The sequence below is a fragment of the Aethalodelphis obliquidens genome, unplaced genomic scaffold (assembly GCF_003676395.1).
Source record: "Aethalodelphis obliquidens isolate GAN/ISIS:26980383/991018 unplaced genomic scaffold, ASM367639v1 scaffold3, whole genome shotgun sequence".
Taxonomy (NCBI): Eukaryota; Metazoa; Chordata; class Mammalia; order Artiodactyla; family Delphinidae; genus Aethalodelphis; species Aethalodelphis obliquidens.
In genome coordinates, this window is record NW_020837947.1 from 51,886,571 (window position 1) to 51,902,813 (window position 16,243).

The 16,243-nt window shown below is 40.0% G+C and overlaps 2 protein-coding genes across 6 annotated transcripts in view; one reads left to right on the forward strand and one right to left on the reverse strand.

The window, feature by feature from the left end:
• Nucleotides 1-10,168, reverse strand: LOC113613116 (uncharacterized). The gene is made up of 3 exons (XM_027093578.1): nt 10,114-10,168; nt 4,876-5,850; nt 1-48 (listed from the first exon to the last, which is right to left on the reverse strand). Exons 1-2 carry the CDS (start codon nt 10,166-10,168, stop codon nt 5,216-5,218), a joined length of 690 nt encoding a protein of 229 aa, XP_026949379.1. The 3' UTR covers nt 1-48; nt 4,876-5,215.
• ATG5 (autophagy related 5) overlaps nt 5,322-16,243 on the forward strand; it is a 119,293-nt gene continuing 108,371 nt past the window's right edge. For 2 of the 5 annotated variants that reach the window (XM_027089556.1, XM_027089575.1), the window contains exons 1-2: nt 5,322-5,607; nt 10,833-10,997. In XM_027089556.1, the coding sequence (XP_026945357.1) occupies nt 10,890-10,997 (108 nt within the window). In that variant the 5' untranslated portion in view covers nt 5,322-5,607; nt 10,833-10,889. Of the gene's footprint in view, nt 5,608-5,716; nt 5,860-10,832; nt 10,998-16,243 lie in introns of those variants that run through there. The other 3 variants (XM_027089551.1, XR_003429321.1, XM_027089565.1) reach the window with 3 other exon arrangements.

Consider the following 16,243-nt stretch of genomic DNA (forward strand, 5'->3'; position numbering starts at 1 on the left):
GGCAGGTGGTTTCTTAACCACTGCGGCACCAGGGAAGTCCTAAACCTACTTTTTTTTTTTTTTTTTTGCGGTACGTGGGCCTCTCACTGTTGTGGCCTCTCCCGTTGCAGAGCACAGGCTCAGCGGCCGTGGCTCACGGGCCCAGCTGCTCCGCGGCATATGGGATCTTCCCGGAGCGGGGCACGAACCCGCGTCCCCTGCAACGGCAGGCGGACTCTCAACCACTGCACCACCAGGGAAGCCCCCTAAACCTACTTTTTAAAGTAAAAAATTAGTACTCTGTATAATTAAATGTGACTTTCATTCAAAATTTTATTTAAAAAACATTGTACCCTGAAAAGACATGAAGAAAATTTAATTGCATATGACTAACTGAAAGAAACCAATCTAAAAAGCCCTCATACTTTATCATTTCAACTATACAACATTCTCAAAAACCCAAAACTATGGAGACATAAGAGGATCAGTGGTTGCCAAGTGTTCAGAGGAGGGAGGGATGAATAGACAGGGCACAGAGGGTTTTTAAGGCAACGAAACAACTCTGTATGATACTATAATGGTGAATACCTGTCATTATACATTTGACTAAACTCATGTTTAGCCTCTCTGACTAATTCAAGAGTGAACCATAATGTAAATATGGACTTCAGGTGATAAAGATGTGTCAGTGTAGGTTCATCAATTGTAACAAACGTACCGTTGCAGGATGTGATAGTGGAAGGAGTTGTGTGTGTGTGGCGATGGCATATGGGAACTCCGGACTTTCTGCTCAATTTTGCTGTAAACCTAAAACTGCTCTAAAAATAATTAATTAAAAGTATATATTGCCCCTGCTTTTAAGTTTAGCATTTAAAAACTGAGGGATATGAATTATATTTTTGAAAAAGAATCCATGGAGCTCTGTGTTTTGATACATATAACATAGAGTCTGTGCATAACATAGTAACCATTAATAAACTATGAAATGAAATGCTTTAAAAAGTGCCATTTCAGTCATGGCTTCTACTTCTGAACTTCTAAGACATTTTTTTCCTTGACCATTCTTTTCACCTTGTCTTGCGTTCTTGCTGAATCTCTGTGTGATATTGTTTCCCAGTCTATACTGTAAACAGCTCTAAGGCAGAACTGTGACTCTTATTCTTGTATTTCCCCTACAGTCCTGGGGAGAGGGCATTTCCAGCAGAAGGAACAGCATCAGCAAAGACGCAGGATGTGAGGCAGAGGTCAGAGAGAGACCAGGGAGCCAGACAAGTGATGGGTGATGAAGCTGGAAAACTGGATTAGGTTAGTCCAAGAAATTTGGGTTTTATTCTGTAGGCAGTGAGGGTTTGGCTTTTGTAAAAAACAGGGCAGCGACATAATTAGAACTGTGCTAAAGAAGATTACTCTGGCAGAAGATAGTAAAATGGGTTGGTGCAGGGGAAGGGAGGCACAGAGCCTGATGAAGGACATAAAAACAACAGCTCCTGTTTAATGAGAGCTCACCATTTACCAAGCACTGTGGTAAATGTTTCATGTGCATCATCCTCCCTCACCTTCAGAACGAGTCTATGAAGCAGGTGCTATCATTATCCTCATTTAACCATGAGGAAAATGGAGAAATGGAGGCTGGGAGAAGTTACATAAGAGTCAGGTTCTTGGGCATGTGACCTATTGTATGCACAGCACTTGATTTAATGCTCTGCTGTCGCCATCTTCAAATTCCTTTCCTCAACAAAGAGCCCTCATTTTCATTTTGCACTGGCCCTGTGGAATTACGTAGCCAGAACTGGTTAAATAATTTTTTTTCTGGGGCTACACAGATAATAGATGTCGCATATGGGATTTAAAAGCACATCCTCAGCTATGCTATACTGCACTAGTTTATGATCGAAGAACAAACACAGGTGAAGGAAAGGGAATGGACTTGAAGGAAATTTTGTCAGTACTGACAAGGTTTAGAAAGTGTTTGTTTTTTGTTTTTTTTTCAAATTAAAATAATTTTGTTGTGAAAACTTTTTTAGGATTTCACAAAATCTCTTGAGATAACTTGCACTTTCCTATTGGGAAACAGTCTATTACATCACTGAGGGTGCTACTGACTGGACTTGCTGGTTGGGGAGCTCTGAGCTTTGTGTCAGGTTGATTGTGACACCTGGTGACAGCAACGTATTATTGCAAGGATTTATTCTGCTGTTTCAAGAATCAGGTTGTTCAGTTGGGTTTTATTTTTTTTTAAGACTTTCCCTTCAGTTTTATATTTCTCAGACTATATTTCTTCTGCACACATTGAGAAAACAGATTGAAAAGCTGCTTGACTAATTTTTCCCAGTTTTTAATAGGAGCTATTTATAGAAAATATTCCTATGGGAACAGCCAAATAATCTAATTCAAAGATTTTTTTAAGAATAATAGTAATTTGGGGCATCAAAAATTAAAACACAAATGTATACAAGTTATGAATGTATATATTTTTTCCAAAGAATATTTGGCATATTGTTTTGATTCACTCCTATACAATCTATGTAGGCAAGTAGATAGAGAGTACTGAGTAACTGGAATCATAGTCTTATAACACAATATTTTCAACAAAAACCCACATTTTATCTGTAGCAGTGCTGGAATTACATATGGTATTATATAGTTGACATGGTAGTCATAAGAAAACTGCTCCAAATTGTGATTTTAAAATATATATTCATGTAATGAAATTTGGGAGGTTCCTTTGTTGTTACTTAAGAGTTACTTATTTTCACTTTACCAAGTACCTAATTATGTGAACACAAGAAATGTTTAAATGACTGAATGAAGACTTGTCACAGTGAATGAAAGGCTGTCACTGAAGCTAAAAGAGTCTATCTATCCAGCTCCTGGATTCATTTTAGAATGTCAATTAAATAGATACAAATGGGATGTCTATGACTGTTCAGCTTTGAAAGCCTCAAAATAGTATTTGAATCCTCCAAATACTCTCTCACCTCACAGGAGAGAACACTGTATAATGATATTTTCCCAACTTTCAAGTGTGTGTCCTTAGAATTGCCTAAAGGTAAAAACTTAGAACTATAAATATGATCACAATCACAGTCAAATGTGTGTTATTCACATTTGAATAATGCATTCTGGCCTAGTTGTTTTGGTCTTTTGTTCAAAATGAATATTTACGTGCAAAGAACTGAGGTAGGCAGTGCCTTAGAAACTAGAAGAAGAGCTATAGAGGAGTGTTACGCTCCAAAGCCTTTAGCATCCAGATAGGTAATCTAAAGTCTAAATAAGTGATAGTGTGGGGACAGTGAGAAACTGGAGAGGGCATTCCCAGCCTAAAAGGGGGCAGGCTGCAGCTCCACTCCAGCACTTGGTTGCCATGTGGGAATGTGGTCCCAGGGTTGTCAGATTCCAGGATAAGTCAGAAATCCAAATTTTTGAAACCTGTTACCATTTTTTCCCCTTTTTTTAGAGTTTAAGAAACATTTTAAAGGGAAGAGTGGATATCTGTCACTCTTGGTAACTGATTGAGAGAGACGACGTAATGTTAACAAATGGAAATGACGGAGAACAAATATAGAATTCCTCTTATTTCCAAATTTTTGCTCAAGGAGCACAACCATGAGATGGGAAAGAGTACAACAACTGGACCATATCCAGAGGAGAGATATGTCATGTGAAGAATGGCTGAAAGAACTGACAGTGTTTATCCTGAGTGGGTTATAAGGCATATCTTTTCATAGCTGAAGTGCTGTCTATTAGAACAAGGGTTAGCTATTTCTATTGTAGGTTGGGGGTGGGGTAGAGGAGGGACAAGGGGAGGAAGGAAATAAACAGGGTCAATTTTTAAAGGTTACAAGAAGCTGGATTTTAGCTCAATATAATCACTTTCTACCCATTAGGGTTCTCCATAAATCGTTTCTCTGCCCCCTCCCCAAACATTTTATTAGGAAAAACTTCAAGCATAACAGCAAAGTTGAAAGAATTTTACAGTGAACACCCATATTCTCACCACCTAGATTCTACCATTAACATTTTACTGTACTTGCATTATCACATATTTATCCATCTATCCATCCCTCTAGCCATTCGTCCATCCACCTAATTTTTTCGATACATTTCAGAGTAAATTCCATTTAGTTTTGCCTACCTTTGGGAAGTGGGGGCAACTATCCCAAGAGCTTTTTTACAGAGGCTAATGTTTGTCTGTTGGGGACGCTATAGAGAGGATTTCTGCATTAAGTAAGTGGAGTGGACTGGACTGTGGCTTTCAATTTTTTTTGACTGTTACCCATATCAAGAAATGTATTTCACATTCCTACACAGTGTAAACCATGTACATACTAAAGTAAAAACTTCAGGAAACAATATTTACCTTTAGTATGTGTGAAGCATGCCAATATTTTCTATTTTTTTTTAACTTAAAAATTGCTAGTCATGACCCACTAACTTGATTTGATGACTCACCAATGAGTTGTGATTCACCACTGGAAAATCATTGGGCTAGACAACCTCCAATAAGTTTTGTTTTGTTTTTTTTTGGCTGCGCTGCACGGGCCTGTGGGATCTTAGTTCCCCGACCAGGGATTGAACCCACGCCCTCAGGCAGTGAAAGCGTGGAGTCCTAACCACTGGACAGCCAGGGAATTCCTAGAAGATTCTTCCTTTAAAAAGGATCCTGTGGCTAATACTAGGATTTTCCTAGTCTTCCCACTTATCAGGAACCTATCGAGTCTCAGCACAGTAGTATTCACTTGGCATGCATAGCATTATGTTGAAAGCCATGTGTAATGAAGAGAAAAACGCTAAATGCCTGCTAAGACTTCTGGATAGACCTAATGCAAACACTTTTTAGGAGTAAATTGACTAATTGCTTGTCATTTTCACCAACAGGAAGACATAGGTACTTACAATTGGAGGGATGGCTGGGCTTCAGTATTCAAGTATTTTAGTCTTTTGTTAAATGCGGCTCTTAATTCGTTCTGTGGCTCTGACAAAGTGGAGAAGATCAAATGAGAAAATAGATATGAAAACACTTTGAAAACCAACGTTTTATTAATTTTACTGTGTGAAGCCAGGACAGGGATGCTGCGATGAAGCTCTAGTGACGCAGTGACTCATTATTTGTAAAACTCTCTGCTCTCACGGAACTGTTATATTAACCTCACTAAACAACAATGACTATGCCAAAAGCACAGGACTCTCGGAAGAGGGTAGAAGCGGGGAACTTGCCAGGGGTTTGACCGAACATTCACGCTGTCTGCTCTGTCCGCGCATGCTCAAGCGCGGCTCCAGCCTCCTCACGGGGTTGGGCCGAACTGGGAGGGCGGAGTGCGGGCCACGTGGGGCCCCGTGACGTCATCTCCGGGCGCCGAGGGTGACTGCACTTGCGGTGGGCTTCCAGAGCTCCGCGGCGCTGCAGGCTGTCTTCGCTGGATACGGGAGGGCGGAAGTGCAGCAGGGTTCGACTCCGACCTCCACGCTGGTGCCTTCTGCGGCTGCGCGGGCCAGCGGGACTCCAGACCGCTGCACCTCTGCGGGTCTGTGTGTCTGGCGCTCTCCGCCGCCGCCCAGCCAGAGCCCGAGACCCGAGCGTCCTCACCGGTGCAGGAAGGCGGAGGAGAAGTCTGAGCTTCTGGTAGGGTATGTGTGTGTCTGTCACCCCAGTGTGAGGAAGTGCCCGGAGGAAGAGGGTTGGGGAAGTGCTAGGTAGGTGTGGTAAGAAGGAGGGGGGCGTGTGCGGCGAGAGGAGCGCTCCCCCGGGCGGTGGTGGCGGGTGAAGGTGGTTCCTCCAGGGGAGGTGGCGTTGGCCGAGCGCCGACCTCGGAGCCCTAGTGCCGGCTGGAGGGTGTAGTCTGCGCGGTCTTTCGGGGAATACGTCTGTTCCTTACTAAGGTGGGAAGCTTGGGTCTCGTCGCAGGCTCTAGAGTTTAGTTCGGGACCTCCATTTTTCGTGGAATAGTTAGTTATTTAGATCATAGTTATTTTTACAGCAAGTTCGATTCTATCCGAAATCGGTGGGGTTTCTCCCCAATTTATCTTCTCAGACGCATTCATTGTCTCATTTTAATAATAATATTTAGTGCCAACAAAGCCATTTTCCCTTGGCAGAGCACTTTCACATACTTTATAGTTTGGATTATTTTCAAGTCACACCTGAACTTGGGGAACCTAGGGAAAGCGGACTGGTTCTAGATTTTTCTGAGGGATGGGGAGGCACAGCATGTTTTCAGCAAGAATCAGAACCCAGAGGCTATCAAACAGCACTGAATTTCCAAGGCCTTCCGGAGTTTACTTGATAAATTTCAGTCTTTGGGACTGTGTGTACTTGGATCTGAACGGACTTATTTTGTGTTTTCCATAAAGGGAGTTGTTGGTTGAATTTTGAATTTGAAAGTAAAGATGTTGGGCTGAGGGTAGCAGTGGAGGGAACTTTTAGAATTTTATATTGGATTTAAGTAGGTGCTTTGATCCTCAAATGTATGCTGATTAAAATTGGGGAAAGTGAACAGAATGGTACTATATGGTTAAGAGTTTTTAGAATAAGGTACAAGCTTCAAGTGTAGGTTCACTTTATTAATTTAACAGATACTAAGTGCTACTTATATGCCAGGCACTGAACAAAAAGTAAACAAAACAGTAAACAGTGAGGAAGACAATAAAAACCCCTGCCATCATGAAGTTCACTTTGAGGGTTGAGGGGGGAGACATTAATTTAAAAATTAATTAAAATATGTGTCAAGTAGTGAAAAGTGCTATGGAGAAAAAATAAGTAATGAAGGGGAATGGGGAGTGCTGGTAGCATGCATGGGAAATTATAGTGGTGGCCTTAGAAAAGATGACATTTGAGCAGAGACCTAATAGTGATAAAGAAGGGTGCCCGTGGATGTAGTGGAGAGGGCCATCAGAGCAACCACAAAGTCCCTGAGGCGGGAGCACATCAGCGAGTTTGGCTGGAACTGGGGGAGCAAGTTGCGGAGAGAAGTAGATAAGCAGGTCAGAGTGGGGTCGGGTCATATAGGGCCTGCTAACACCTTGTAAGACTTTAGTTTTTACTTTGAATGAGATGGTGGGGTTTTGAGTCAAGGAGTGAACTGATCTGACTTCTGTTTTAAAGGATTTTTCTGATTACTTTGTTGTCTCTCTGCAGCAAGGGCAGAAACGTTGAGACCTCTGTTGGTAGGCCATTGCATTTATCTGGGTTAAAGGTCAAGGTGACTTGGATCAGTGTGGTAAGAGTGGAGGTGGTGAGAAATGACCAGATTCTAGATTTATATCTAAGCTAGAGCCATCAAGTGTGAAGAGGGGTCATGGATGACTCCCAGATTTATGGCCTGAGAAGCTAAAGAATGGAGTTACCACTCAGTGATTTGGGGAAGATCACAGAGTAATAGGGAGAGGAGGGAGGAAGATCTGCAATCATTTTCAGTTTAAAAAATGAATTTTCAAATGAAATTTCAGTATACAGTAGTATATATGAAACTGGAGTTCAGAAGTCTAGGCTGAAGATGTAAATGTGGGAATTGTTAATGTGTAAGTGATATTTAAAGCTCTGAGAGATCTCCAAAGGCAGGGTTCAAGGACCGTGGGGCACTTCAGCATTTGGAGATTGGAGGGAGTTATGAACTATCCCCCAGGGTGGAGGTGGGGCTGTTCCTTAAAACCCCTGTTCAGAACCAGTGATCCTCAGTAACCAGATAGAAGGAAATAGAAAGCCAGGTCATTAGCTGAGAGAGAGTGAGGAAGGAGATGTGAAAATTTGAGGAGGGGGAGTTGATTTAGGACAGTGGAAGAATAAATGGACTAGGGAAGTATGAGAATACTGGGCAATACTCAGAGCCCACTTCTGAGGTCAGTGTTCATGAATTTAAAGGGAGACCAGCCAGCATATATATTTTTAGATGTTTACAAATTTACTACTACTAGTAGGTATTTGATATTTTAAGTAATTTATGAGTAGTTGGGGATTTTGTCAGCAAAACAGCTTCAGGTAATAGGTTAGCCTTTCTTGGTTTGTAGTGTAAAAGGGACTGTTAATTGTGCATTATATTGGGTTGGCCAAAAAGTTCATTCAGGTTTCTGTAACAGGTTATGGAAAAACCCAAACGAACTTTTTGACCAGCCCAATATTTTTATCATACTCACTGTGCTGTTTGCTGAGTGTTGTTGGTTGGGCACCTGCCTCTTTTCCAGGCCATGAATTAGATGCTGAGAATACAGCAGTCAAGAGGTAGTCCCTGCCCTCAGGAAGCTTACTTCTAGTAGACTGCATCATGGGTTGGGATTTCTATTCTTCCAAAACATTGCCTTCAAGTTGGATGCATGGTGTTGATATCGTAGTATATGTATGAGAGGGAAAAATAGTGAAATTTGCTGAATATGAAGTGTGATTGTACATATTTAGGAAAGAGTTTAGGTGGAAAAGTTTAAGTAGCTAGTACAACTTTTGGATTTACACATTTAATTTATTTATATATTTTCCAGTTTAACAAAAATTCCAGAGCCTATTATGTGCTGATTATGCTAACATCCTGGATACAAAGGTATATATGACTCAGTTTCTGTTGTCAAGGAACTGACAGGTCAGTGTGGGGAGGGGCAAGAGACAGATAAGATACACAGCTGCAATTCATTGTTATACCATATAACAATAAAGATATAATAACAGAAGTAATTAGATTATAGTGTGCTTAGTGGAAAGCTTCCCAAGGAGTTAATGTTAAGCTGACTCTTAAAAGAGGATTAAGAGTTGGCCAAGAGAAGGGGCAAAGGGTATTCAAGCAGAGGGGCCATGGAAGCACAGGGAAACCATGTATTAAATACATTTACCATTTTTCCAGTGGTTGGTTACTAGGTGCTAAATACCCAACAACCCTGTGAAATTAGAATTATCTTCAGTTTATAGATACGAGGTTTAGAGATGTCAGGTTTGTTGTCCAAGGACATACAGCTTATATGTGGAAGTCAGGGTTGAAACCCATGTCAGTCTGATTTCAAAACCCCTTAACTACTTTACTGTATAGCCTGCTGTAAGCATTTAAATCTTCTCTGTCCTTGTTCTTTGTCCCTCAGCCAGTCTTTTTACCAACTTCTATTCATTCTTCCTTGGAAAGCCCTCCTGTCTCTCATCAATCCACTGCTACCAGTCTAGGTCAGGCACTCATTATATGCCTTAGTTGCTGAAATTGCTTCCTGGCTAGCCTCTCTCTGGCTTTGGATCCCCTTTTGTGCACTGCTACCAGATAATTGTTTTTGTTTCACCATTATAAAACCTTTGTAGGCTTGTTGGATGAAATTGAAAACCCACAATTTTCTATTTGGTGTACTTCATGATCCAGCTACATTTTATATTTACAAATTTGACATTAAAAGAATAATAATTGCTTTTATTTCTCAGCACATGCTGTGTCCATTACCATGTCAAATACTTTATAGACTTTTTTTTTTTTCTAGAACAACCTGGCGACTTTTACAGGTAAGGAAATTTAGACTTAGTGAAGTAAAGTGACTTACCTAGGATCAGGTATGATAGTAAAACGTGTCACAGCTCAGCTGTTTCATTATCTACTACTCCTCCCAACACAAAGTTTCCTTAAAAGTTGGTACACATACTGCGCCTGCCACTTCCTGCCTTTGCTGATGCTATTTTGCCTTGCTTGGAATATTTGTCTTCTTTTTGTCTGTCCATATTCTACCCATTCTTCAAGTTCAATATCTTTTAAGATTCTTCCCTGAACACTATAGGTTCTGTTAATATTTAACTTCTTCCCCTCCTGCATTATGAAAGCTCTCACAAGTAACATTTAGTTATAACCGTGGACATTTTGGAATTGGAAGGGATGTTTGGCAGTAAGTATGGTATGATGGAAAAAATATGAGATTGGAAATCCTGCTGTAGTAGAGGAAAAGTAAAGGCACAGTGAGGTAACAGAGGTTCTGTCTGATTCATACATAGAAGAAAGGCTATTTTGAGCAGTGTCCTGAATGATGTGTAAGTTGGAAGGCGAGGTGGGGAAGGCTACTTCAGGGTAAGGAACCACCGGCATGAGCAAAGCCATGCAAAGGACATGAAAGTGCATGGTATGTTTAGCAGATTTGTAACTAATACCTTCTAGGCAATGCCTGAGGTTTTAAAAAAGTTGTTATCACCACCATCATCATCATCATCTTGTATGCCCTCAGCACCTGCCACAGAGCTGGACATATCAGATGATCAAATGTTTATTGACTCTCTATTGAATGTTATTAGCAGTGTTCAATGTATAATTTTTAGTTATTTTCCTTTACTCTCATAATTCCAGTTTACACTAAATAATGCTTTTGATTATTCTAAGTTCTTAAAGTCTTTGACTTCTGAACATTTTTTGAGACATGCTCTGGTTGGTTTTATCAATTATGATGATCAATACATTTTATAGTACTGTGTTATAGGCATTGTTCTAAGTGTTCTACATGTATTAATTTAATTTTCATATCTATCTTATGTGGTCAGTGCTGTTATTCCCATTTTACAGATGAGAAAACTGAGACACAGAGAAGTTATAGATGAGTTCACTTTAGATAAAGCGTAGATAAAGATAGACTTTTGGGGCTTGAGAGAATGATGCAAGTATAATTTCACTTTGGCTGTGGTTCATTAGTTGTATATGTAATTTTGAAATGGTTACTTCCGTGATCTCTTTAAATAAATAATAGGTGCACATTTAGAATTTGTTGTACTGATTTTTGCATTCATTCTAAAGAATGCCCATCACGGAGTTTTTTGAAGTGAATAATCTGTATGCATTCTTTTTTTCCTATAATCTTTCTTTGTTTTGGAGCAGGTTCATTTATACCTGCAAGGATCTAATACTCTGTTTTATTTTCAGTTTGGCTTTGGCTGGAAAAGAATTTAGCCTATATGTACTGCTTTAACCATTGGAAGAATGACAGATGACAAAGATGTGCTTCGAGATGTGTGGTTTGGACGAATTCCAACTTGCTTCACCCTCTATCAGGATGAGATAACTGAACGGGAGGCAGAACCATATTATGTAAGTATGTTGATGGTGGCAAATGGGATACCATAACTTTGTCCATTTTTGTAAATAAAGCTCTAAGAACCTGGAGGCTGTTTTTCAACATTTTATATACAATTAGTATGTGCTTATTGTGGGAAAAAATTAGGAGACAGATCTACGAAAAGAAGGAAATAAGAATTACCTCTCATCCTACTACTCAGAGGCAAAAACCACTGTTGTGTTGATGTGGGACCTTCTTGACTTTCTTTTTCTTATGCATATATAGTATATGATAATGAATCATAAGTTATGTGTGGTTTTTTAACAGGAAGGTATTTTGAAAATGCTAAGTTCAGACTTGATTCTTTTGTATTTAGGTGGTTCAAAGCAACTATTTAAATCCTTTTGCAAGCTGAGTGAACATATGAATGTGTGTGTGACTTCATATGTTCATGAGCTAATATAGATTATATGAAATATATTGTTTAATAACATAAATCACTGTATATAGGCTTGTAGGTTTGAGTTAGTGTATTATCTGTTCTAAAAAAAAAGAGTATCGGGCTTCCCTGGTGGCGCAGTGGTTGGGAGTCCGCCTGCCGATGCAGGGGACGCGGGTTCATGCCCCGGTCCGGGAAGATCCCACATGCCGCGGAGCAGCTGGGCCCGTGAGCCATGGCCGCTGAGCCTGCGCGTCCGGAGCCTGTGCTCCTCAACGGGAGAGGCCACAACAGTGAGAGGCCCGCATACCACAAAAAAAAAAAAAAAAAAAAAGAGTATCAATTATCTTCTGATTTTAGTCTGCTTTTTTTTCTTTTCTAACTGCATATATATGATCCAAACATAAGCATCTGTCAGTCAGAGATAATAGTATCTTGCCTTTTTACTAAATAGTCCCTAGTAGGCAAAGACATTCTCAATTGTTATTTTAGGTTTTTTCTTTTCATCTCAGATACACATAATATTGTTTACTCAGGAGGATCTGGAGAAGTGGAAATGTATCTGTGGTTCTGGATTATTTCTTGTTTCGCTTTTTAAAAAAATTAATTAATTTTTTGGGCTGCATTGGGTCTTCGTTGCTGCGCGCAGGCTTTCTCTAGTTGCGGCGAGCGGGGGCTTCTCTTCATTGCGGCGCACTGGCTTCTCATTGCAGTGGCTTCTCTTGTAGCAGAGCACGGGCTTTAAGTGCGAGGGCTTCAGTAGTTGTGGCCTGCGAGCTCTAGAGCTCAGGCTCAGTAGTTGTGGCACACGGGCTTAGTTGCTCCGCAGCATGTGGGATCTTCCCGGACCAGGGCTCGAACCTGTGTCCCCTGCATCGGCAGGCGGATCTTAACCACTGCGCCACCAGGGAAGTCCTCTTGTTTCACTTAAGTAATGCTTGCGCTTGGCTTTATTCCTGTCTGTTGGAGAGGCAGCAGTATTCCACAGCCTTCTCCAGCTGTGGGAAGTCAGACTGCTGGAAGAAGCTCCTTCAGGGGCGCATTCACTAAATTTTTGGGTAGAGGAACTTGCATTTTTCTCTGCACATTCTCGAATCTGGCATACGTCATGCAAATGGTAGATACTCAGTGCATGAAAGCCTCTCCACACCCATGTTAGGGGTTTGTTTTAACTTCTCTGGGTTTTCTTAATGAATGATAATTTCAGAGAAATTGGGCAGTCTTTTGTACTAGTATTTAGGTAGTCGTAGCTGATTACATTTATAAATTTGAGTCGTTTTAACTTTGGAAACCTCAACAATTTTCTGCCTTTAGAAAAACTTCCATAGTTAAAAATGAAGTGTGATCATAGTTTATTTTTAGAGACATTTCATTTGTTAGATGTATTTTTCCTCTTCTCCCCCTGTAGCATGGGTTAGGATATCATTTATGTTTGTTTCCAAACTAGCTTTTGCTATTTTAATGAAAACTTTTAACTTTGGGTAGCTTTCTGATAGTATCTAAACAAAAGAGTATATGTGTCCAGTTGGTCAAAGTGGCAAAAACTAAGAAATATATAATTTAAGACTGTTTACTTTTAAATCAGAGTATGATGTTTGACACACTTTCTGCAGTTAAAAAAAAATCCAAGTAAAGAATATAACATTTTTCCTTCCTTATTTATGAATCTGTTTAAATATGAAAAGACCGTTGTGAGAACTAGAGGGTAAGTTGTTTTCTGTCTGTTCCTAATCGAATTAAAAATGGCAAAGAGTAACAGGGGATAACTGTTGGAGGAAGAGGATTGTTTTGTCTAATAGTAATTGATTTTTTTCTTGAATTCTTCCTAATTCTTCCCCCAAAAGAAACTCTTACATAGTCATTGTGATTATGTTTTTGCAGAATATTGGGTGATAGGCATATAATAAATATTAAACAAAGAACTGGATTTTAAAACCATGCAGCATAATTCAGATTTTATTCTTTAAATACATACATACTTAATAAACACATACGTACTTAAGTATAAGAAAGACAATATACAAAACCACTAGCAGTGGTTACCCTTAGAATTATTATAGGTGAGCATTTTAGTGCCAACATGATTTTAGTTCACCTGTCTCTTGGTTGTAAATTAAACTTGAATGTATTTTTTAATTGCTTTGAGTTATAATAATGATAACGTTTTAAAAATTCTGGATGAAATGAGATGAAAATATCATAACCTGAGAGCCAGTAGACCTCTTTCCCAGACATTCTCAAAGTTCAGGTGAGGTAACATAACAGGGTTGTCACCAAGGGTTGAAGAGTCCATTCACGTTCACGTGGAGGTGCAGGAAGGATGGGTGAAAGGGAATGTAGTTTATTTTTATTAATGTTTATAGCTTATTTCTTAGAAACTAGATTTAAAAATATCCACTTGTACCAAATTTATAAACTATTATTCATACAGTCTTCTGGAATTTCCTGTTTCCATTGGAAAAGCATGTTAATGTTAGACATATTCCTGTCTATTTGTTGGCTCCGTATAAATCTTTCAGCCATCATCCTATATGTATATCATTGAGAATTACATCTTATTTTACAGGGAGTATTAGGAAGGAAAATAGGCAACTTTTCTGTTTTTGTTGTTTCTGTTATATTCATTTGAACTGTTGCTTTTCATTTAGATTATCCAGTATGAAACATACATACTAAATCGCATTCATAGTTTGTGACTGTTACCAGAGGAAATCACACAGACATGTGGTCATCGATTTGAGTGGACCCTAAACATTTCCCAGCATTCCTTTTATGTTTCCTTAGTTAGCTGTCTCTGTTCTTCTCCGCTAGGACTATTTCTCTGAGTCCTGACCTCATCTTTCTTGACAGGTGACCTCACTTTCTACTTCACAAAGGAAATAGAAACCATACAATAGGACCTTCCTTAACTTTCTGCCACCAAGTCTGTAAAACATATCTGCACTCAACATACTTTTACTTCTCCTCTCTGCTGTTTTAATGGAAGAGGTGTGCTTTCTTCCTAGACAAGGCCCAGCCTTCCATCTGTGTTCTGGATCCCATCTCCTGCTTCTCTATTTACTTTACTTTCAAATTTTTCTATCTACTGACTTCTTCTTTGCAGTATTTATATTGTCTCAAATCCTATCTATCCTAAAACAGCCCTCTGTTGACCTCATCCTCCTTTCAACTGCTTGCTTTTCCTTCACAGCCAGACTTATTAAAAAGACTGTTTGTACTCATTGTTTCCTTCCCATCTCCCATCACTTACTTCACTGTAATCATATTTCACCCATCTCCAACAGAACTGTTCTTGTCACTGTCACTAATGACATCTTTTTTTTTTTTTTTTTTTAACCAGACCTAGAGTCTGTTTTTGACCTTTCATTTGCTTGATCTCTCAGCACTATTTGATGTCATTGGCTGTTTTCTCCATTGCTCTGCAGTGCCTCATTCCTGGTTTTGCTTCTGTGGTCCCCTTTGCCAGGGGACCTCTTTTGCTTGTTGCTCAGTGTTGGCATTCGTTGGGGCTTTGCCTTTTTTTTTCTTTTTCCACCCCAGAGCTTTCACTCCATTTTTATGTCTTTGTTGAGCATTTTTATATTGACAGCTCCCCAGGATTTTTCTCCTGAGCTCCAGACCTATATGTCTTTCTGCTGGATAACCTCACTTAGATGTCTTGAAGGAACTCAAACTGAGTGAGTTTGAAACTGGACTCATGATCTTTACTCCAGAAAACCTGATTATCTGCCATCTTCCCTTCCTGTTTTATCATCCAGCTAATTAATTACTCTTACAGTAATTAATATGGTATTCATGCTTTGATACTTCCTTCTCCCGTATCCCTGACATTAATTCATAACTTAGTCCATCTGATTTTACATCTCAAATATTTCACGCTTTTCTGATTCCTTTCATACCCACTGATACAGCCTAGTTCAGGCCACCATTTAAAAACTAGTGTATTGGGACTTCCCTGGTGGCGCAGTGGTTAAGAATCCACCTACCAATGCGGGGGACACGGGTTTGAGCCCCGGTCTGCGAAGGTCCCACATGCTGCGGAGCAACTAAGCCTATGTGCCACAACTACTGAGCCTGCGCTCTAGAGCCCGCGAGCCACAACTACTGAGCCCACATGCCACAACTACTGAAGCTTGCGTGCCTAGAGCCCATGCTCCACAATGAGAGAAGCCACCGCAACGAGAAACTCACGCACCGCAACAAAGAGTAGCCTCCTCTCGCCCCTGTGCGTAGCAACGAAGACCCAACTCAGCCAAATAAATAAATAAATTTATAAAACAACAACAACAACAAAAAACTAGTGTATTGTATAGTATTAACTAATTTCCCTGGTTTCAGTCTTGCCCTCTCCATTTTCCAGTCTGCAGTTGGAGTCATCTTTTCAGAACATGTATCTGACATTGTCACCTGCCAGCTAGAAATCTTTAGTGGCTTTTCATTGTCTTTAGGATCCTTAATATAGTTTGCAAGGCTCTTCATGATCTGGTCCCTTGCTTCTTCAGTATTATTCTGTCCTAAACCTCTACAGTCCTGTTGTATTCAACTTCTTATAATTCCTCACGTGCCAGTCTCTGTCCTTTTGTATTCACGCCATGCCTTCTTGCAGTTTCCTCTGCTGGAATGAGCAGCAGTATCTCCCACCCCTGCTCACACCCAGACATCCACACCAACGCATGTTTGGTTCATTCCTGTTTCCCTTTTGACCCTTGCCTTAAAACTGACTTCCTGTCAAGGCTTCCCTGAGCTCCTAGGTTGGGTTAAATTTCTTTGCTACTTGCTCCTATAACGTTCTTTACTTCCTCTTTGCATTCATCATATTTATAATTTTGTTTTTACTGT

Bases quoted from the DNA above. Each gene is read 5' to 3' on its own strand.
- LOC113613116 (XM_027093578.1), bottom strand. From the start codon at position 10,168: ATGTCCAGCTCTGTGGCAGGTGCTGAGGGCATACAAGATGATGATGAT. The intron at 5,851-10,113 runs GTGATAACAACT...CACCTTAGTAAG, and splicing joins AGATGATGATGATGATGGTG to GAACAGACGTATTCCCCGAA.